The following is a 23,266-nucleotide window of genomic DNA, read 5'->3' as shown; positions in this document are numbered from 1 at the left end:
CACGAATCTCGGCGAATTCGGATGCTACTTTCAAGTGCACCTAGGAAGCATACCTCCATGTCGGACATTCGTTACAACGACATGTCATGCATTCATGGGAAACTTAAACAATAATGAACGAAATACCTTTTTCTGTTGTACCGGTGAATAAACGTTAGTGAATAAACCTGCATCACTTATAAACGACATGTATGACTTATTAACTCATGGTATATTATTAATTTGCTCGAAACAAATCGTGAAGGGTGAGTCATTAGTTGACTGTCATATATAGCAAATTACAGAAGTTGAAATAATTTTTCAAAATTATTGTTTTTCACCATCTTTCATTTCGACACGCCCCTTCCATTGTCCCAACTTGGAAACTCTCATCTAGAATTCAGAGTTTCCCACTCATTAATACGGTCATTCATGTGCTCCTAACTCGTAATTACAATATTTCCGACTCCACTTGAAGCGCACGTGTTCAAACTTTCCACACGAGTTTCCCAGTAGAATTCCTACTTTAAGTAGCATTCCATTGCACTTTTCCTAGTAGAAAGTTGGAAAATCCTACTTTCCGAGTTGAATGGAATGCAGCATAAGATAAGGTGAGGATGTGATGGTCGATTCTACTCCTTGCAAAAAACATGATAATTGCTGGCAGCTGTTATTTAATTTCCTTTAAAATATTAAGGTAGCTATGAGACTTCTCGCCAGCCAATGCAATGCGTGTCAACAGTGAGGAAATCAAAACTAGTCAGCAGCCAGCTAGTGAAACCGGTCCTGCTTGACCCACTCTGAGCAGGATTGGAACCAGCGTCTCAGGCATGGGAGGCAGGCGCGCTAACGAGTAGGCTACAGCCTCTAATATCAGTCACTAGTGTGCCTCTTGAGACCAGGCGAGTGAGGTTTACACACACTGCAAAGCATGTACCAGCTGGCTACTGTTACACCAACCCCCCTAAACCTCAATCATATCCGGATCACAGCACCACTGTCACCAGTCCTGCTCAACCCACTCCGAGTGGAATTCGAACCGGGGTCTCCAGCATGGGAGGCGTGTGCACTAAGGAGGAGCCTAAAGGCTACAGCCTCTAGCATGAGTCGCTAGTTCACCTCTTGAGGCCAGGGGAGTAAGGTTTACACACACTGCACAGCACGTACCAGCTGGCTACCATTACACTAGTCTAGCGAGTTCACTAGCTATTGTTAGCTAGATCGCTAGCTAGCAAGCTAAAATGGAACATCATTAAGATTTGCCTTCAGTTAACATGAAGGAATAAAAGAGCACTGGCAAGGGGAAACTAGCATTAGCACTAGCACTGGACATTAGCGCTAGCTAGTCAGTCTTGCTAGCTAATTGGTTGTTGGTGCTAGTAACTGCTCGTGTATTTAGTAGCTAGCTAGTCAAGTGTGTAAAGCATTACTCCTTGCTAGATAGCAAGAAAAGTACCCACTGTTTTACATGTGATTTATTTAATAGGGTTCGCCACAAGTAATAGCAGGTTGCAGTGTAACCTGAACAGAAATAAGTATAGAAATGGCTGCTATTTGGCATTTTGCACTACATACATTTGTAATCATGTACCTGTATATACAACCCCAATTCTGAAAATGTTGGGACAGTATGAAAAATGCTAATAAAAACAAAAAGGAGTGATATGTAAATAATATTCACCCTTTGCTATATTGAAAGCACCACAACTAAACATTATATGATGTTTTACCTTGTGAATTGTTTTTAAATTTTTTTTTTTATGTACAGTAATTTCAAAATCAGATGATTGCAATACGCTCCAAAAAAGTTGAGACGGGGCAATTTAAGACTAATAACAATTTGACGAGTTGAAATAACAAGGCAATGGGAAACAGGAGATGTTAAACAGGTGAGGCAATTGTGTCATAGTATATAAGGAGCCTCCAAAACAGCCTAGTCCCTCAAGAGCAAGGATCATTCAAGACTTGTCAATTTGACAACAGATGCCTCAGCAAATAATCCAGCACTTTGAGAACAATGTTCCACAAAGACAAACTGGAAGGATTTTGGGCATTTCACCCTCTTCAGTGCACAATATAGTTAAAAGATTCGAGGAATATGGTCAAATCTCAGTGCGTAAAGGGCAAGACGAAAACCACTTCTTAATGTCACTGTCTTAAAAAACATCATTCATCTGTAATGGATATCATAAACATGGGTTTGGGATTACTTTAGTAAACCTTTGTTAGTCAACACCATTCACCACTGCATCCACAGATGCAAGTTAAGACTTTACTATGCAAAGCAGAAGCCCTACATCAACACTGTCCAGAAGCGGTGCTGAATTCTCTGGGCTCGGTCTCATCTTAGATGGAAAGTAGAACAGTGGAACTGTGTTTTTTGGTCCGAAGAGTCCACGTTTAAAATAGTTTTTGAAAAACATAGCCATCGTGTTCTCCGGGCCAAAGAGGAAAAAGGACCATCCAAGCTGTTATCAGCGTCAGGTCCAAAAGCCAATGTCTGTATGGGCCAGGGGTGTGTCAGTGCCCATGGCATGGGTAACTCACACATCTGTGAGGGCACCATTAATGCAGACAGATATGTACAAATTTTGGAGCAACATATTCCGCCATCCAGCACCATCTTTTCCAGGGATGTCCCGGAATTTTCCGCAGGACAACTTCAAACCACATAAGCAGAGAGTGTGGGTGCTAGATTGGCCTGCCTGCAGTCCTGACCATCTCCAATTGAGAATGTGTGGTGCATTATGAAGCGCACAATACAGCAACAAAGACCCCGTACAATTGTGCAGCTGAAGACCTACATAATGGATGACTGAGGGAAAATTCCACTTTTTAAACTTATGTCTTCAGTGCCTACAGTAAATGCTTAATAAGTATTATTAGAAGAAATGGTGATGTTTCACAGTGGTAAACACTCGACTGTCCCAACTTTTTTGGAGCGTGTAGCAATCATCTGATTTGAAATTACTGCACATTTAAAAAAAAAAAAAAAAAGAAAAAGAAATTCACAAGGTAAAACATCATATAATGTTTAGTTGTAGTGCTTTCAATATAGCAAAGGGTGAATATAATTTACAAATCACTCTGTAACGGGTTCAGGATGGGCAAGGAGGCGGGAACCAGCAGAACATTCAACATAACTTTAATGACGACACACACACACCTTTTTGTTTTTATTAGCATTTTTCATACTGTCCCAACTTTTTCGGAATTGGGGATGTACAGTGCATCCGGAAAGTATTCACAGCGCTTCACTTTTTCCACATTTTGATATGTTACAGCCTTATTCCAAAATGGATTAAATTCATTATTTTCCTCAAAATTCTAAAAACCAATACCCCATAATGACAACGTGAAAGAAGTTTGTTTGAAATCTTTGCAAATTTATTAAAAATAAAAAACGAAAAAAATAAAATAAAAAAATAAATCACATGTACATAAGTATTCACAGCCTTTGCTCAGTACTTTGTTGAAGCACCTTTGGCACCAATTACAGCCTCAAGTCTTTTTGAGTATGATGCTACAAGCTTGGCACACCTATTTTTGGGCAGTTTCTCCCATTCTTCTTTGCAGGACCTCTCAAGCTCCATCAGGTTGGATGGGGAGCGTCGGTGCACAGCCATTTTCAGATCTCTCCAGAGATGTTCAATTGGGTTCAAGTCTGGGCCACTCAAGGACATTCACAGAGTTGTCCCGTAGCCACTCCTTTGTTATCTTGGCTGTGTGCTTAGGGTCGCTGTCCTGTTGGAAGATGAACCTTCGCCCCAGTCTGAGGTCCAGAGCGCTCTGGAGCAGGTTTTCATCAAGGATGTCTCTGTACATTGCTGCATTCATCTTTCCCTCGATCCTGACTAGTTTCCCAGTTCCAGCCACTGAAAAACATCCCCACAGCATGATGCTGCCACCACCATGCTTCACTGTAGGGATGGTATTGGCCAGGTGATGAGTGGTGCCTAGTTTCCTCCAGACATGACGCTTGCCATTCAGGCCAAAGAGTTCAATCTTTGTTTCATCAGACCAGAGAATTTTGTTTCTCATGGTCTGAGAGTCCTCCAGGCAGGCTGTCATGTGCCTTTTACTGAGGAGTGGCTTCCGTCTGGCCACTCTACCATACAGGCCTGATTGGTGGAGTGCTGCGGAGATGGTTGTTCTTCTGGAAGGTTCTCCTCTCTCCACAGAGAAATGCTGGAGCTCTGTCAGAGTGACCATCGGGTTCTTGGTCACCTCCCTGACTAAGGCCCTTCTCCCCTGATCGCTCAGTTTGGCCGGGCGGCCAGCTCTAGGAAGAGTCCTGGCGGTTCCAAACTTCTTCCATTTACAGATGATGGAGGCCATTGTGCTCATTGGGACCTTCAATGCTGCAGACATTTTTATGTACCCTTCCCCAGATCTGTGCCTCGATACAATCCTGTCTCGGAGGTCTACGGACAATTCCTTGGACTTCATGGCTTAGTTTGTGCTCTGACATGCACTGTTAACTGTGGGACCTTATATAGACAGTGTGTGCCTTTGCAAATCATGTCCAATCAACTGAATTTACCACAGGTGGACTCCAATCAAGTTGTAGAAACATCTCAAGGATTATCAGTGGAAACAGGATGCACCTGAGCTCAATTTTGAATGTCATGGCAAAGGCTGTGAATACTTATGTACATGTGATTTTTTCATTTTTTATTTTTAATAAATTTGCAAAGATTTCAAACAAACTTCTTTCACGTTGTCATTATGGGGTATTGTTTTTAGAATTTTGAGGAAAATAATGAATTTAATCCATTTTGGAATAAGGCTGTAACATAACAAAATGTGGAAAAAGTGAAGCGCTGTGAATACTTTCCGGATGCACTGTATATAATTGTCTTTAATTGACTGAAGAGGAAGGTGAAAAAAAGAGAAAAGTTTCTAAGCAGTTGTACACGAATATGTTCTTTGCATTCAGAATCCAGATAGATTTCAGCCTAATAGGAATACATCATTGAATAGCCAATTTTACATGTATTTTGTGTATTTTCAAGATACAAAATACTGTATTTTATTTTGATAATTTTTTCCACACACTATTTGGTACTTTATTTTGATACATTTAAACAGCGGTATTTTCATGTACTTGTGCCCATCGCTGGCTATGAGTCATTTACAGCACGTTCAGGTGAAACAAATTAAGATTTTACGCAGGAGCATCCAAGAGTCAGTAGGAAACAGCAACCCCAAGTAGGCTAATCGCTTTGGGAAGTAATAAATGACAAAACCACAACGTATCTTTTACACCTTATTTACCCAATGTGCCTAGTTTTCATTGTATAGTGTCTATTGTCTCTCATAGTTATTACTAAAGTTGAGAAATACTTAACATTCATGGGCCCCTGCACTCATTTATTTATTCTTAATAAAATTAATTAATGGGGCCCTCCAATACATAAAACAAACATGGCCCTTGTGTTATTCCAGAGAGGTGATTGATACTAACGGATGGGGGTGCCTCACTGTTTGGGGTCCCTGATAGTCAATTATCTGCAACAGAATGCATCTTTTCTCATTTCATTAGGTTAAAATGCATTTCATTGTGTAAAATCCTATTGCACTAATTGTCACTTACAGTAAACGATATTTGGTACATAAGAAGCCTGAATGTATATTAAAATTAGAAAAACTATTTTTCACATTATTTCACAACCAATATAATTGAGCATTCAATTGTAAAAATACAACCTAAATTATATTTAAATATACAGTATAAAGCAATTACAATTAACCCAATACCTTTTGTCATATATCAGTGCAGAGTCTAATGGAAATCTCTCCTCTGACACAACTTAAACATACGTTTGCACCATAAGCAAACACAGATGGAAAAATCACAACAGAAATTACTTTATTTTTCAAAAGGACCATACAATATAAAAGGAAAATTTGATAAGGCAGTTGGTAAACTAGTTTACAATTTTAGCACTTCATCGAATGATTGACTGGAGTGACGCAAACTCAACATTCACTAAGAATCTTTAATGAACAAGTGGATACTTCCTTGGGTTGCTTATGTATAGCTTCAAGTATGGTAAAAATAAGTAGACCAGAGGGGAAGCAAAATCTGCCCTTGATCAAGTCTCAATTACAGCATAAGCCTGAAATAGAAACATCTTGCTAGAGTGCTTGCTGCTGTGTTTGGTGGGATATGCAAATGCACAAACACTTGTGTGTCTCAGAGGTTAGCTATATCATCAGCACCTGACAGAATGTCAGAGTTTAAAGTATGTTAAGAAATTATGTTTATGATGATAATGATGATTTCTACGATTGATTACATCTTACAAATTTCAAAAATGTGATCAATATAAATACACTTCTGGTGGAAAATTCTAATAACACTCAGCATTATAAAAAATTAAACTCAAAAACAGAACAATTATGACAATAAAAAACGTTTTTGGCAAAAAAGTTATTTTCTTTAAAAAGTTATTCCTTTTTTTTCCTCTCTCAAAATGTGATCCCGGTGTAATATGAAATCAAGGAGATGTGTCACAGAAGCTGCATGAATTATAAAAGTGACTGTAGAGGAAAAAAAAAAGCTTATTACCACAATAAATTGGGCAGAAAATCTCCCTCTTGCTTAAAAGCACAGGCATTAAGATAAAGCTATATCCAAAAACCAACTTGGAACTAACATATGCAGTAAATAAATCATGGCCATTAATAATACAGCACGTACTACCAAATTAAAATAACCAAGTGAATACTGATGTTGGCATATTCCACAGACCGGCTCTGATTATGTTTCTCAAAAGGAGCAGATGATGGGTAGGTTGTGAGAGTGCAAACTGAAAATCCTCTACAAAATAAATCTGGATAATTTTTCTTAGTTAAAACAAATATGACATATTCCATCACTTTGAGTCACTTTGACCCTGAAACAGAATGAGTTTTATGCATGAAAGTAAAAGAAATTTCAATGATTATATACCTGCAACAGTTTGGAATAGACACATAAATGATAATTTCATTAGAAGGCTGAGATTTTACATTTTACTTTAGTGCATAATGTGCTTTTGGGTCAAAGTGACTCAAAACGATGGAGCAGATCACAAATAGTAATACACGCCAGAGTGCCTCTGTAACATGCCATTACTAGCATGACTATGTAATGATTTAGTCATGCTCTTACATGTTCAGACATTACATTGGAACAGGTATGAGAGGTGAAGTAGACAAGTAAATAGGCACATCCTTTGATAATAGCTAAAATGTCTGTGCTTAATATCTGCTGAGGTCAATAACATTTCTCATAACCATTCTGTTGACATACAGATCCAAGGTGCATATCTTCACTGCAAGAAATCCAAATGTGGATTTCTGTAATGTTAAGTGTACTATTTGATCATTTTAAAAAAAGTTGAGTGACTAGGTATCCTCCACAGTATGGCAGTATGGGCATAAACCAGACCACGAGGGGTTGTGCCAGCCAGTCCCTTTGCCAACCCTGCCACGCTGCTGAAGTTTACAGGGTTTTCCTAGCTGTGAGCACTCTGACAATGGAGCCCACGCCACCTGCTGAGAGTGCCTTGAGAGAGGATAGAAGGCAAGAATTAATTGTATTTAAATGGTATATTCCAATTAGAAGTGGGAAAAATTGAGAATATAAATCAGAAGGAAGTTAGATTAACAAATTGTCAGACTGTATTGTGTTTAGAGCACACAGACAAGGTTGTTAGTGCTACTTGAGTGTAATGGACTTCACCCTCCATTGTGAAGAGAGGAGAGTAGGTACTGCATTTAGTACTAGAACTGTCTAGCTTTTAGACTGTTTTTTAATGAACTTGGTTGTATTCTGCTTTTAAAAACTGTTTTTATTTGCACATTTTGCACCTCTACTACATAAACATTTTGGGACGGCATTCCTGCTTTGTACCCATCACAGCTGTAATTATACTGGCTTATACTGACAAAGCCAACACACTGTTATTCTACAGGGAGTCGCATGGCACCATGCGAGGTTCGGACGCGTGAATAGCGAGCTCTGATCACTTTGCTAGTTAATACTTTTTGTGTCATAAACCGGTGAGATTTGATACACCCTGTTCCATAACTGTTCTATGAAGACAATGTCAAAGAGTTCAAAATCCTCGGGCTCTGGAGACATTAAAAGACACTTATGTGGCTCAAGCTGAAGCCCCTGAGCAGCAGGCCGAAAGCCCGGGACTCAATTTGGCCAGTGAGGTGAAAGAGATTCAGCGTCAACTGTCGAACATGACAGCAATGCTGACGAAGGTCGTTGCTGACTTGGAGGATCTTGCTGTAATATGTCGATCGATCACTGCCATGGAGCCGAAATTCACCGAGTTGGTTACAAGAGTTGCTGATGTTGAGAAACAGATCGATTATCTGGAGTCATCGGAGAGGGAATTAGCTGCTAACCCACTAGCAACCAAGACGGACTTGGAGTGTGTTTGGGAAAAGTTGGAAGATCTTGAGAATCGTAACAGGCGAAACAACATCCGAATTGTTGGAATTCCTGAGGACGAAGAAGGCCGAGATATGGTGAAATACCTAGAAGAGCTCTTCCCGAGGTCTGCTCGACATAACAGGCCATAAGCTGGAAATCCAGCGAGCTCACAGAGTTCCGGCTCGGAGATCCGTGGAGGGAGACAGGCCCCGATCAATTCTGGCCAAATTTCTGAGATCATCCGATAAAGATCTTGTGTTGCGCAAGGCGAGGAGCAAAGGAAGGCTTTCTTGTAAGAACTGCGGCATTTTCTTGTTCCCAGACTTCGACAAGAGAGAAACGTGATCGGTTCAAGGAATGCAAGAAACTCTTACATCAACGTAAAGTCGCTTTTGTACTGATGATCCTGGCCAAATTGAGAATAGATACTAAAGGATGGCCGCAAAATATTTACATGCCCACAGCAAGCGATGTCCTTTATAAAGTCAATGGAATGATTAAGTCATTGTGTGACGTTCTTGATGCAGTCGAGTGGGCCTGACTCACTGAACATTCACTTGACTGTCTGAGGAAACTGAGCGCCTTTTGGGTTTCTTTTTGTGTTGGTTCCGCCTAGCAGCTGGAGTTTGTTTTGTGGAATATTTCCTGCAAATCATTAGTGATTAGGGCATTTGTTACACTCATGTGGCTCAATGAACATTCGTTCGACTGCCCGAGGAAACTATACTTTTTTTTTTTTCTGGTTCCGCTAGCGGCTGGAGCTTGTTTTGTGGAGGAACACATCTTCGGGACAGTTATGTGGATGAATCTACATGTTCTTTGTGCTTATTACACGTATTGGCTGGAGTTTGTTTTATAGATTATTATCAGTCCATAAGATTTATTCTAGAACTGATTTTTTTTTTTTATATCCAAGTCCCTCATTTCAACTGTTGTGGATTGCTCAATTGGAAACATCTTAGTCTCAGATCACGCCCTGGTGAGTTTAGAGGTGTTGCCACATTCAGAGAAAAATAAATCATATAGTTGGTGCTTTAATGTATCCCTTTTGCAAAATCCTGAATTCCAACAAATGTTAAAGGCTGAAATCAATGTTTATATTGAGATCAACTGGTCCTCAGTATCCTCTGCGGGCGAGGCTTGGGAGGCACTTAAGGCGGTTCTTAGGGGTCGGATCATACAGTATCCCTCATTCTTCAAAATATCCAAAGCACGAGAACTCATGGAGTTGGAAAGGAATATTAAAAGCAGAGCTGAAGCGCTGAATGTCGTCTGATGGCCTCAGAGAATTGAGCCGATTGAAATACAGATATAATACTATTTTGTCACGGAAGGTGGAGTTTTGGCTATTCAGGGCAAGACAGGCATACTTTGATTTGGGGGACAAAGCAGGGAAGCTTTTGGCTAGATATATAAAAGCAGAGGGAGACTTTTTCTACGATTCCCTCAGTGAAATCTGCTGGTGGTGGAATATATACCTCAGCCACTGATATTAATAATGCTTTTAAAGGATTCTACCTTGATCTTTATAGTTCCACGTCTTCGTCTACTGATGAAGATATTAGAAACTTTGTGGAACCATTAGAACTCCCTAAACTGACGACTGAGCAAAAAATTTCTCTTGATTCTGAGATAACCTTGGAGGAGCTTGGCAAGATAATTAAGGCCTTGCCTACAGGCAAGTCTCTGGGACCAGATGGCTTTTCCGCTGAATTTTTTAGATCTTGTTACACAACTAGCTCCAATTTTGCTAGAAGTTTATACGGAACCATTTAAGAATGGAAAGCTTCCGCCAACCATGACACAAGCCCGGATCAGTCTGATTCTTAAAAAAGGACAAAGATCCAAGCGAGTGTAAGAGTTACCATCCAATTTCCCTGATCCAGCTAGACATTAAATTGTCAAAAATTCTGGCTAACCGATTAAGTTATGACATCTCTTATACATATAGGTCAGGTAGGATTTATTCGGGGCCGCAGCTCTTCTGATAACATTAGGCATTTCATCAGTATCGTGGTCAGTGGTGAATTATCAGACTCCGGTCACTGCCATCTCACTTGACGCTGAAAAGGCGTTTGATATAGTAGAATGGGATTATCTTTTTAAGATTTTGGAAATGTATGGGTTCGGGAAGACTTTTATTGGATGGATTAAGTTACTTTATTGACACCCGGTAGCGGCAGTACAAACAAATGGATTAATTTCAGATTATTTTACTCTGGATAGGGGCACCTGGCAGGGTTGCCCTCTTTCCCCATTATTATTCTGTCGTGCCCTGGAACCATTAGCAGCCGTGATAAGAAAGGAAGATGATTTTCCAGGGGTGGTGGTAGGAGATATTGAGCATAAGCTTTTGCTTTACGCCGATGATATTTTATTATTCATCTCTGACCCTATTAGATCTATGCCTTGCCTCCACAGAATTATTAATTCCTTTTCTAAGTTCTCAGGATACAGAGTTAATTGGTCTAAATCCAAAGCTTTGGCTCAGACAGCATACTGCCCAGTAACGGCTTTTCAGCTGGGTGCCTTCCAGTGGCCCAAATAGGGCATTAAGTAATTGGGCATTTTATTTTTTATAAAAACTACACTCGGTGACCTATATGAGAGTGGAGTGTTGAGATCTTTTGAAAATTTGGTTCAACATTTTGGGATTCCCAGATCTCAGTTTTATAGGTATTAACAATGGCGCCACCTGCTCTGTACTATTTTTGGGAGTAGCATACACCCCCCTAAAGCAGCAGATACTCTGGGAATGGTGATGCTTTTGGAAAAGGTCATGAGGCATCAGTGTATTACTCCCTGCTAATTCAGAGTCCGGGGGACGGAGCTTTAACTTCTATCAAGAGATTATGGAAGAAAGATTTAAACTTGGTATTGGAGGAGGGAGTGTGGGCTAGGATTCAAAAAAACGTCAAGCCTTATGCAATTCAAGATTTTACATAGATTTTATTGGACCCCTCTAGACTGTATAGGCTTGGTCTTAAAGACACACCCACCTGTTGGCGATGCCAATTGGAGGATGGAGACATGGCCCATGATTTTTGGTGGTGTGTTGAGATCCAGGAATTTTGGTTGAAGGTTCAGAGTTTTGTGTGTGACTTGTTAGGCACTCGGGTTTTGTTTTGCCCCAGACTCTGTGTTTCAGGCGATGGCGCGGTCATCGATGTGGGGAATAGACACAGAGAATTGGGTTCTGCCCAGTGTGATGGTCGCCAGGCAGATTATTTTGAGGGGTTGGAGGTCGGCTGGGGCGCCCTCATTTCGGTAGTGGTGCACGGAGATGTGGAGGGTGGCGGCTTTTGAGGTGGTGTTATTTGGAAGACTTGGGTTTGTTTGTTGGGAAATGGGGCAACTATTTGGAGTTTTTGGAGGGCTCTCGGGGGGGGGGGGGGGGGGCAGTGGAGAGGTGGAGGTATAAATGTGTGTGCTTATATATATATATATATATATATATATAGTTTGTTTATTTTTTTTGTGTGTATATACTCATATGTGACCAAAGGGATGTTTGTCGGGGGTCAGGGCGGGGTTGTTGTGTGGGGTTTAAAAGTTGATTCTATGTATATATGTTTTGCTATATTTAATGAAGGAATAAAAAAAAAAATTATTACAAAATACTGTTATTCTACAAACTTGGTTTAGGGATTCCAACTCCTCCAAGAGCTTTCTTTTTTTTTTATTATTGATTATTTTTTAATTTGATCCCCTTTTCTCCCCAATTTGGCATGCCCAATTCCCACTGCTTACTAGATCCTCATGGTGGCGCGGTTACTCACCTCAATCCGAGTTGCCTCCACTACGGAGACAGTCAATCCGCGCATCTTAACACGTGGCTCGCTGTGCATGACACTGCGGAGACTAACAGTTATTCTCCGCAATTCATGCACAATCCACCAAAACTGGTGCAGACCGTTCCGACTTAAATTGCTTTAAATGGTCTTTTCTTACTGACCAAACTTACGGTTTTCGAACAGCAGACAAAAAATTGAAAAAAAAATCCCATAGACTGACATTGATGGAATGTTCAAACGGGCCAACGGAATGTTTGTTAATTCAAACCCTAACTGTCAAAAAATTCAAATGTAAACAAACGCAGAAAAGGCTTTTGATCTGCTTTAAGTTGTTCTCTCTGTATCAATCTTTTCAAATGTTTATCTGACTATCTGTGACAGTTTGTCTGTCTATCCACCTAGGTAACTGGCTGTTTGTCTGAAGACACCTTTTCACTGCATCTGACAATCGACAGACCAGAAGTCATTCATTTGTAATGGAGATTCGCACTGGGGCTGCGTGGGGTTCTGACCATCTCTGGATGCAACATTTTCAGATCTGATTTGAGCTTCAGCTGCATTGAAATATTTAAATGTGTGTGACTAGACCATATGTGACCACCCGACCGGATGTTCATTTATGAGCGTGAAGTGAGAAATATCAACTACTTTTATACTAAACTATTTCTAAATGGCTGCTACTTCTGTATATCGGACGATTATGAATGTATAAGTCAGAAATAATCATTTACGTTGCAAATATATCACAAAAGATTTTTGTAATTACAGTAAATATGTGATTAAATGTGTACATGTCATTTATTTCTACAGTCGCCAAATCTATGGATTTTTACTTCCTATTTGCTGAATTATGGTTGTTGTTTTTATCATAATAACCATAAACAGTATTAATAATAATGATAATAAATACCGAGTGAATATTAATCATTAATTTAAAAGGAATGAACCTATCTGCTCAACAAAAATCACAGTTATGTCATTTTGAGGTAAAAGCTTCTCCCTAAATGAACAAATTTCCAACTTTTAAAACTAGTTTAAACTTTCAGAAAAAGCTTTGCAAAGCCAACATCGATGTTTGTCTTGACCAACTTTACCTATCTAGTTCACTGATAATCTCCCGCTCTCTCAGAACTCTCAAATCTATCTTTTGTTTAATTAAATAATGGCGAGTTCAGACACATATTACCAGGTTTAACCCATTTGATTTCTGATGAATGCCAAGATTGGTTCTCGCATGAATGATCGTGATGCAACAAGTTTGAAAAACGTGACCGCAAATGAGATTTAAGAGCTACGGCAGAGGGGAAAATAATCAGTGATCAATAACTTAAATTTCACCTCTCTGTAACACAACGTTACTGTATGGTTTCAGAAGATATGTTATATAGTTAAAGAGTTGCATGGACTACTTTTATGGTGCTTTTTTGGAGCAGTATAAATCCTTGTTCACTTTTTTGTATTGGACATTGTCTTGAAAGCTTGGACATTCTACCTAAGAAAGAAAATAATCTGAAGTTAAAACGACATGGGGGTGAGTACATTTTGACAATTTCCTTCTGCTTTTCAATAAAGAAAGTAACTGAGGGGTGCTTTTTTTTTTTTTTTACTTAAATATGAAAAATTTCTCTCACTCATACAGAACTCTTCTTACCTTTTCATGCCACTGAAGCAGAATGGCACTACTGTTGTCTGAGGGTCTTTCAAAGCCCTTGTAGATGTACTTCATGAGGAGGTCCACTCCAGTCTTATCCAGAGACTGAACAGCCTTTTCTATATCGCTAGTCTTGAAAGAGCTGAGCACTTTCAATACAAGGCCTTCAGCCCGGTCCTGAACACAAACACACACAGTGAACTGGCTTGGAAAGTAAATTAATCATAAATCATGAACCCATTCATTCCACACATTAAGCAGATGTTTTTAGAAATCTGGTGGAAAAGTAATAATTGGACTTCAAATGTAGTGTATTTAATGGACATTGTACAGAGAATGCTTAAGATTTATCAGACTGATAATTTAAGGTGACTTAGGCTTAACTCACCTTCACATTCTGGTTCTTGGTATTGATTGGTGGATTCTTCAGTACCGCCTGTAAAGCCCCCATCAGGTTACCTGTACACTGCACTAAGGAAAATACCTCAGAACGGCTTGCATTCAAAACTAGTCATTCATTTTAAAGAAACATTCACTTCCATTTTAAGTACCTCACTGTAACCCAGATTTTTGCGTTGTGCCTAACAACGCCCTTCAGCTGTGACTATATTCACAATATAGCACGGCCTCTCACGCCTTATTTATAGCAACTAACCTGAATAACACATCCAGTTTAATGGCACAGACATTTGAAGGTAACTCTATTGCCCCCTTGTGTACTGAGATTTGTTCCTGCAATGGTACACAAGAACACACATTAGCATGATCAATCAGACTATGCGTTGACAATGTAGTGACCAAGCGCTTGCATCAGTATTCATGTACTTGCACAGAGTATGTTTCAGCCTTTATTTATTATGCGCAATGCATGTTAAGCATTATAAACACGTGAGTGGATTTACTGTATGGAGAACGGAGACTTCACCCGCAAGTGGTGAACCAGGTGTGGGAGAGATACGAGCAAGCTACCATATCTCTTTGCACCACCTGAAAACACTCACTAGCTGTCATCTGGACCAGTGTCAAATACAAAACCGCACGAGAGACCCAGCGTGTGTGCAACAGACTAAGGCAGCCAGAGAAAATAATAGTTATGAGATTTTAAACTCCAGAAAATTAAACTTCAGCATTCAATTTGTTTTATAACTATATGTATAATGTCTTATAATGCATTGGCAATGTACACTTAAGCTCATCTTGCCAATAAAGCTTAATATGAATTGAATCTGCCCATTTAATCCTATTATTAAAAAACTCCACGGGAAAATTGATTTTGTCCAACTTGTAATTAATTAATTACAGCTTGGCCACTGATTTTATGGCTTGTAAACATATACTTTTATCAAAAGGTTTAGACCTGTAAAACATTGTCTAATTAACTAGCTGCAAAAAACTGAATATTTTAACATATAGGCTACATATTTAAATAATCACAATATATGAGTAACCAATTTCTTGCAAGATCTTTGAGACAAAGTATAAAGTAAATATATTTATATTTTAATGTTTGTTTTAATTTGCCATGTACCATAATTGCGATTGATCACGGAAAACTGTGCCATTAATTAGTTAAAAAGTTTTAATCGAGTCACAGCCATAATTGACGTGGAGGCGAAGTACCACCCGTTGAGAAGCAGAGCATTACACAAAGGTGGGCGTACACAGTGTGATTTTCGGCTGTCGTGCGAGCTACCGACTGTTTTTTTTTTTTTCAGTCGGGAGAGATCACGGGGAAATCGTTGGTGCTCGTGTGGTCACGGCTTGCATTGTGTGAGAGGAATTATGAGCGGAGCCGTGTAGCTCACGACCTCCCGCTAATTGTTAAATCTGTCTAAAAAATGTGGCCATTATTGCCTTGATTTCATGAGGTGTGTACAGTTGAACAAGCCAATTTGGCGATCTACCTGAAGTTGACCAATCAGTAGAAGGTGTTACAACTCACACAATCAATGAAAACATCTCGGTTACGTACGTAAACTCGGTTCCCTGAGACGAAGCGAACGAGACATTGCATTTGCGAACGCATATGGGGAGTATCCTTCCACATGACCTAGTTGAAACCGCTCTACAATAATGCCAATATTCTAATATTGGCTATGGTGTTTAAGCCCCACCCTTTTAGGCTGTCCGCTATAAAAGCAGGCGTGCAAACACCATTCCTCAGAATTTTCTGACTGAGGGACAAGGAGCGCATAGCTCGCACCTCAAAAGAACTCTGAGTCTTGTAGTGTGGCCAGAGTTTGCAATGTCTCGTTCCCTTCGTCTCAGGGAATCGAGGTTACGTAGGTTACCGAGATGTTTCCTTACGACTCTGTAAATTTGACATTGCGATTGCTAATGCATATGGGGAACAGAAACCCATCGCGCCGCACTACACGACATAACCTTCCAGAGAGGTTCCAGAGACTCCCACGGGACGGCAACTGACACGAGTATGCCGCAAGTGAGTGACCCTCATGTTGGGCCAGGAGGAGAGCACTCAAAATGAATATATTAACTGTAGTCATATAGTATGAATTAACCCCTTCATGAACCCAGTCGGGAAGGGAGTTTATTTATAATGAAAGTGCTTGTGACTTTATGGTAAATTACAATGGCCTGAATGCAGGCGGTTGTGTAAAATGATGGGGAGCCCGTACTTAAAGGAAGGGGCATAAGTATATGTTTGGCAAACGAAATAGCAAGCACTCTAAACGGAGAGGACTTGTGAAGAGTGAGACATTACATTTAGGTTGTAAAACCATGCAAATGTCGTTTGAGACACAACATTCGTCCATGCCCATGAGGAGGCCATGCCACTAGTTGAGCATACTTTAACATCAATTGGGCATATCTTACCCTGCGACTCGTAAGCCAGGGCAATCACATCAACAATCCAGTGAGAAAGTTTTTGCTTGGAGACGGGCACTCCTTTCGTGCATCCTCCATAGCACACAAAGATCTGATCAGACAGTCTGAACTGGCAGGTGCGCTCAACGTATGTATGTAGCACCTGCACAGGGCATAACAAATGCAAGGAATTTAATTAAATGGAGGGGGGAAGAAGGCTTGAAGGTGAACCACCTGCGCTCTGAAGGGTGTGGTTAGAACCTTAGGCACATAGCCTTTTCTGGGTTTGACAGTGGCTTTTGGAAGTCCGGGGCCAAACTCCAGAGATTAATTGTCAGTTGATAGTGCATGTAAGTCACAGACCCATTTTACTGAGGACAGAGCCAGCAGTAGTGCGGTATTAATGGAGACTGCGCAAATCCACAGAGTCCAAAGGCTCGAATGGGGGCCCTGCGAGCACTTTTATGACCAAAGTTAGGTCCCAAGCCGGCGGAGGTGGATTTAACCGTCTTGCTCCTCTAAGGAACAATATGTGTGATACGCAGATATAGTCGCCACAAAAACTTTGAGCGATGACAGAGTGAGTCCTGCGTCTAATATTAGAATTTCATGTATGGGGTAGTTTACAGAGTCCTTGCTATGTGAAAGACACCAATCAGTGAACACATTCCATTTTAGCACGTAGAGGCACCTCGTGGACAGCGCTCTGGCCTGTAAAATGGACATGACTGAGTGTGTCAGTTCTGGCACGTTTAGCACGCTCAGTTCAAAGGCCACACCTGTAGGCTTCGCAGCTCTGGCTGGGGATGCCAAACCGTGCCTTGTGTTTGAGAGAGACTATTTTTCTCCAGCAGTATTTCCATGGAGGCCCATCCAGTATTTCTACCATCTCCAGAAACCAGGACTGATTGGGCCATTTCGGCGCAATTAACAGAACTGTTTGCATGCCCACTCGGACTTTGCTGATAACAGAATGTAGGGGGCACACCAGAGGAAGCGCATACTTGCTTTTCACAGGCCATACGTGGGCCAGCCTGACATGGCGACATATATATGGCACTACCGTTGTGTTGTCTGGATGAATCAGAATGTGGTGATTCACAATATCGGAATGAAAAGCTCTCAAAGCTAGAAAGACATCTAGTAGCTCTAGTCGGTTGACATGTCATGGCCGTTTCGCACCTGTTTCCAGGTGTCGAATGTGGGCGTCCATTACACACCATGTCCCAACCTGTGTTAGATGCATTTGTGGTCAGCACTCTCTTTCTGAAAACCTGACCCAGCATAACACCCTGTTGGTAGAAGGCTGGCGCTATCCATGTTGCTAGAGCAGCCAGAGTTATCGTGATGCACATGAAAATGAAATGACTTCAGTGGTAATGTTTTTTTCAGTTTGAACTGAAACAGACACCGAAGAATGGTCTGTACGCACTCGTTCATGAGGTGCGCACGCATGAACTCCTAAAAAGGAGATTTACTGGCTGGGGAAAAGTGTGCTTTTCGCCCAGTTGACATTAGGCCAGATTTTCCATATGGCAAAGCAGTAGTGCCTCTAACTGGCTAGTAATAACCAATCGCTGATGTAATTCAAAACACACCCCATTCATTTTCAATGGGGCGAACGCCACATCTATACATTTTGTGAATGTGCGGGAAGCCAGAAAAAGACTGAAATTAAGGACTTTAAATTGATACGCAGTTCCCTCGAATGTGAACCTAAAAAGCTGCCTGTAACGCGGTGCAATTGGAACATGAAGTACGCATCCTTCAGATCAATTGACGAAAATCAGTCCCGAGGAAAGATATGATAAGATCTGTTTCGGAGTCAACATTTTGAATGGGTGTGTCACGAGCACATGATTCAAGCGTCTCAGAACTAGAATCCAAGCACAAACGCAACATTGAGCAAAATTATTGGTTGTTTTAGTGGAGTACCTGTGTTAGTTCAGCTTCAAACGTATGTGCTTGTTATCTTGTCACCCTTTATGTTCAAATCAAACAGACACACTGAGGATTAGCTGTGAAGTTCTCATACTTTCCCCGTGTCACGCATTTCCATGAGGGTCAGCCAGATGTGATGATCCAAAAAGACCAGGATGCTCATTGACTTGCCAATGGCCTGTGCAGTGACTTTCGTAGCTCACAGTACTAAGTCCGTAGCGGTGCGGAGCTCTCTGTACGTCTCTGGATCGTAGCGTTGCTCGTCCGTTTGCGGGCGAGCTGAATAGGGCGAGCGCCAGGATTTTGACAGTTCGTTATGAACTTCAGCAATGAATGGGGTAGATCTATGGGACGCAGTCGCTTGATGGTGTCCGGACTGCAGGAACCATTCATCAAGGTGAGAATGTGTAGGCTCCTCTGGAGGAGACCACTCGATAGAGCTCTTTGACCAACCTTGATGCAGCGAGAGACATGACATCGTCATCATCTCCAGCATCAGAAAAGGCCGTGCTCGTCACGCACATAATGTATTGGCATAGACGCATTACATGGAGATTGAGGGGCTCGTGGGGCGTGTGCTGGCATGAGGACCACCTCAAATTCATCCTGCCTCCTAGTGTGATCCCTCGGCTGTCACAAAAGAGGCAGGTGGGAGGGCGCGGGAGGCTGAATCGTCCCTCAGAACGAGGGTGATTCGCGAGCAAAGCGTCTTGAGACTCATGCCCTCACAATGAGGGCAGTCTGTCTCCATGAGAGCCGACTCTGCGTGGGCACGGTCCAGACAGTAAATGCAGCTCTCATGCTGGTCTGATGGCGGGATGTGCCTCTCGCACAAGGAACACTTACAGAACGACAACTTTAAAAAGACGTGAACACATAAGCGACTCTTTTAGATATATAAATAAATATTTCACACAATACACAATATGCATTTGCTTTGTAAGGATACACAACACCTGCCAAAACGCTGAGGGGAATCAGGGTGCTGAGGCCCGTTCACCAGCGAAGCGTCAAGCGGCGAGGCAGAGTGATGTTTGCCGGAGCACTACAGGGGAGCGGAGAGTATTCTCGTAGCCGTGAAGATTCCGCCCACTGACTCGTGTATATCGACGGCGAAGGGTAGAGGGCTTCAAGACAAAAGATGAATCGCTGTCTTGAAGGAAGAAATTCTGAGTAAATGGTGTTTGTGCACCTGCTTTTATAGCAGGCAGCTTCACGCCAGGACAGGCGGAGCTCAAACAAGAAGCCAATATCAGAATATTGCCGATATTGTAGAGCGGTTTCAACTAGGTCAAGTAATGCATTAATAAACGCAATGTCAAGTGTACCGAGTCATAAAGGAACTTGAAAAAGTGATTACATACCCAAGTATGAGAACTTCAAGCTGTTCCTCGGTGTGTCTGTCTGATCTGAACATAAAGGGTGACAAGATGACAAGCACAAACATTTGAAGCTGAACTAACACAGGTACTCCACTAAAACAACCAATAATTTTGCTCGAAATGTAGCATTTCTGCTTAGATTAAATCTCAACTGCATCTGGGAGAAGCAGCGCGCCAGTTTTGTTCACGTTTTCTTTGTCTTTGTCTTTTTTGCAGTTTATTATCGTTCAGTAACACACTGATAGAGTGATTGATGTATGGCCTCATGAAATCATACACGCTCTCCTCAAAATCTCAACACTGCAATGAAAGAACGAATGGACGAACACCGCAACAACAGCCGTGTTTACTTGACAATGGACATTTCGCGCTAAGCATAATGGGACGTAGGAAAAAGGTGGATAAGATGTGGTAACTGAAAAGCTAGCTGTCTACCGGAAGCAAAGTTGTTCTAGCAAGTCAGTCCACTGTCGGCCATCTTTGGAACGCTCTCGGGAGGCTATTTCCAGTCATGCCGGTGCAGTTCCTAACTACTTGAATGGAGAAAGACCAAAATCTCAAAAACGGTTGGTCAAGATTATGATCAAAGAACATCAATAAAATCTGACAATACTGGTATCATAAATTGTGATTCTTTACCAATACGCTAAAAAAAAAAACCCCAGCAATTTCCCCCGTCTTGTATAGCTAATGAATAATTTACAGATTTTGCTGTTTTGGAAGGAAATTGGTACTTTAATTCACAAAGTATAGTCAGGACATTACGGATGTAAAAAACAGCACCATCACTATTTGAAAAAAAGTCATTTTTGATCAAATCTAGACAGGCCCCATTTCAAGCAGCCATCACTCCAACACCTTATCCTTGAGTAATCATGCTAAATTGCTAATTTGGTACAAGAAAATCACTTGCCATTATATCAAACACAGTTGAAAGTTATTTGGTTAGTTAAATGAAGCTTAACATTGTGTTTGTTTTTGAGCTGCCACAGTATGCATTAGACTGGCATGTCTTAAGGTCAATATTAGGTCAAAAATGGCAAAAAAGAAACAGCTTTCTCTAGAAACTAGTCAGTCAATCAATGTTTTGAGGAATGAAGCCTATACAATGCTTGAAATTGCCAAAAACGGAAGATTTCATACAAAGGTGTACACTACAGTCTTCAAAGACAAAGGACAACTGGCTCTAACAAGGACAGAAAGAGATGTGGAAGGCCCAGATGTACAACTAAACAAGAGGATAAGTACATCAGAGTCTCTAGTTTGAGAAATAGATGCCTCACATGTCCTCAGCTGACAGCTTCATTGAATTCTACTCGCTCAACACCAGTTTCATGTACAACAGTAAAGAGAAGACTCAGAAGTGCAGGTCTTATGGGAAGAATTGCAAAGAAAAAGCCACTTTTTGTACTTGCTTTTTTTTTAATTCATTTATATATATATATATATATATATATATATATATATATATATATATATATATATATAGCCTGCTAACAGCATATTAATTTATTGTGCACTAACATATTTACATGTAATTGACAGAGGTGTATACTGATTATTTGTGAGTGTTCACTACAAAACAACCCCCCAAAAAATCCCGCAAACTGCATCTCAAAATGTGAGCAAATTCAGTCCATTTTGGGCCGCAAAACTCTGGTCCTGGTAGGACTGAATATAGTATGTTATCCATTCAACCTGCACGCCAGAGGCCGCTGTACTGCAGAAATGATCCAAATACCAACATGAAGAAAAAAAGTGTGCACATACTGCATATTCTTGAAATATTATGCTTTCTGCTTCATTCTATTAATGGAATCCACATTAAATAAGTAAAAGAAGCTGTTATAACAACTCGATGATTGAAAGATATCTGCATAAGATTATGTGTAATTATTTGTAATGTTTACATGCGTTAATGCTAACACTAGCGCCTTTGCCATTGTATTGCACCTGTTACCCCAGTATGCCAGCCAGTAGGACCTGAAAATATTTATAGAAGATCGTGAAAAAATTATTATACTTGGTTTTTAAAATAAAGACTTCCTACCAGCCATAATTCATGTCCGAGACGTCTTCATATATCAGTCTTTCAGTATCATCTAACCTCATGTGCATTACATGCCACAACGCCACCTGCATGTGTTCAACTAAACTGCCCAATAGTGTCTGCGGCTCTGAAGATGAACATCTCAAACACACACACAGGCCAGATTTCCCCGCCATGATGACAGCTCGTTGATTACGAAAACGATCATTTATTTTTGATAATTTGTATTTTATTTCAGTAAGTTTTATTTTTTATTATTAACTGCTGTTAGTTTCGTTTCGTTTTTCATTTATTTTAAAATATTTTATTTCAGTTTACGAAAATGCTTTTTAATGAATAGTTTCGTTTCAGTTTTGGTTACTAAAATAACCGTGCCACACGACCACAATTTCTGACAGTTTGTAAGTAATTGCCACATGTATCGGGCACAGCTTTATATACTGCATGCATTAACCATTGTAGCAGTAATTACTTTTAATGACCATAAAGATTTGTACATTTCTTTTGGGAGCAGGTAGTGTGCATATCCCAAATGAATGAAGTCACTGACTACCACACCCTTGTCTACCAGTGAGTAGATAACAATATCAAATAATTGCAAATTAGCTCTAGAGTTACAAGGGTTTCCAAAAACTGAACAATAGAAATATCATGCAACATGCAAGCTATAGGAAAAATAATCATATAAGTAACAGGACTGAAAGGATATGATCTGATGAGAGAATCCACCTCAGCCTCATCCGGACCCATCTGATTTTCTCCGCCGTCCTCTTCGTCGACAAACTTGTTTTCGTCGTACTCATCTACATCGACCTTTCTGAATCGATCTGACACCGTGTTCTTCGACATGGCTGGTTCGATCACGTAAGAAGAAACTGTATGGTAATGTGCTTTTCTAGTTTTATACAGAGTAGTACCAGCACTTTCAGGAAGCAGCTCGGTCGCTTGTGGACTTCCGCATAGAAGGCGCCCCCTGTGGCTGCGGCCTGAACGAACACCTTCAGGATGACATCACGTGTCATCTGTTGGCTAACAAATATTACAAATATTTTCTTGGACAATGGAGAGCCTTGGATTCAAAAAGGTTGAGAACCACTGTACTATATATTAAATCTATTATCTATATATTCAGTCTTTAGAAATCAAATCTGCACTATTAAATCCACACTGAAACTCAATATATTAAACTAAATATGGATGTAA

At 40.6% G+C, this 23,266-nt stretch overlaps 1 protein-coding gene across 1 annotated transcript; it reads right to left on the bottom strand.

Annotated features, from left to right (window-relative positions):
- Window positions 1–5,828: 5,828 nt before the first annotated feature.
- Window positions 5,829–23,031, bottom strand: LOC127441986 (actin-related protein 2/3 complex subunit 5-A-like). Its single transcript, XM_051699598.1, has 4 exons — window positions 22,774–23,031; window positions 14,250–14,323; window positions 13,862–14,038; window positions 5,829–7,534 (listed from the first exon to the last, which is right to left on the bottom strand). Exons 1-4 carry the CDS (start codon window positions 22,910–22,912, stop codon window positions 7,472–7,474), a joined length of 453 nt encoding a protein of 150 aa, XP_051555558.1. The 5' UTR covers window positions 22,913–23,031; the 3' UTR covers window positions 5,829–7,471.
- Between the last annotated feature and the right edge of the window lie 235 nt (window positions 23,032–23,266).

The sequence above is a fragment of the Myxocyprinus asiaticus genome, chromosome 6 (assembly GCF_019703515.2).
Source record: "Myxocyprinus asiaticus isolate MX2 ecotype Aquarium Trade chromosome 6, UBuf_Myxa_2, whole genome shotgun sequence".
In the NCBI taxonomy this organism is placed as follows: Eukaryota; Metazoa; Chordata; class Actinopteri; order Cypriniformes; family Catostomidae; genus Myxocyprinus; species Myxocyprinus asiaticus.
Note: the sequence above shows the minus strand (reverse complement) of the source record. Positions and strands in the feature narration are given on the sequence as shown.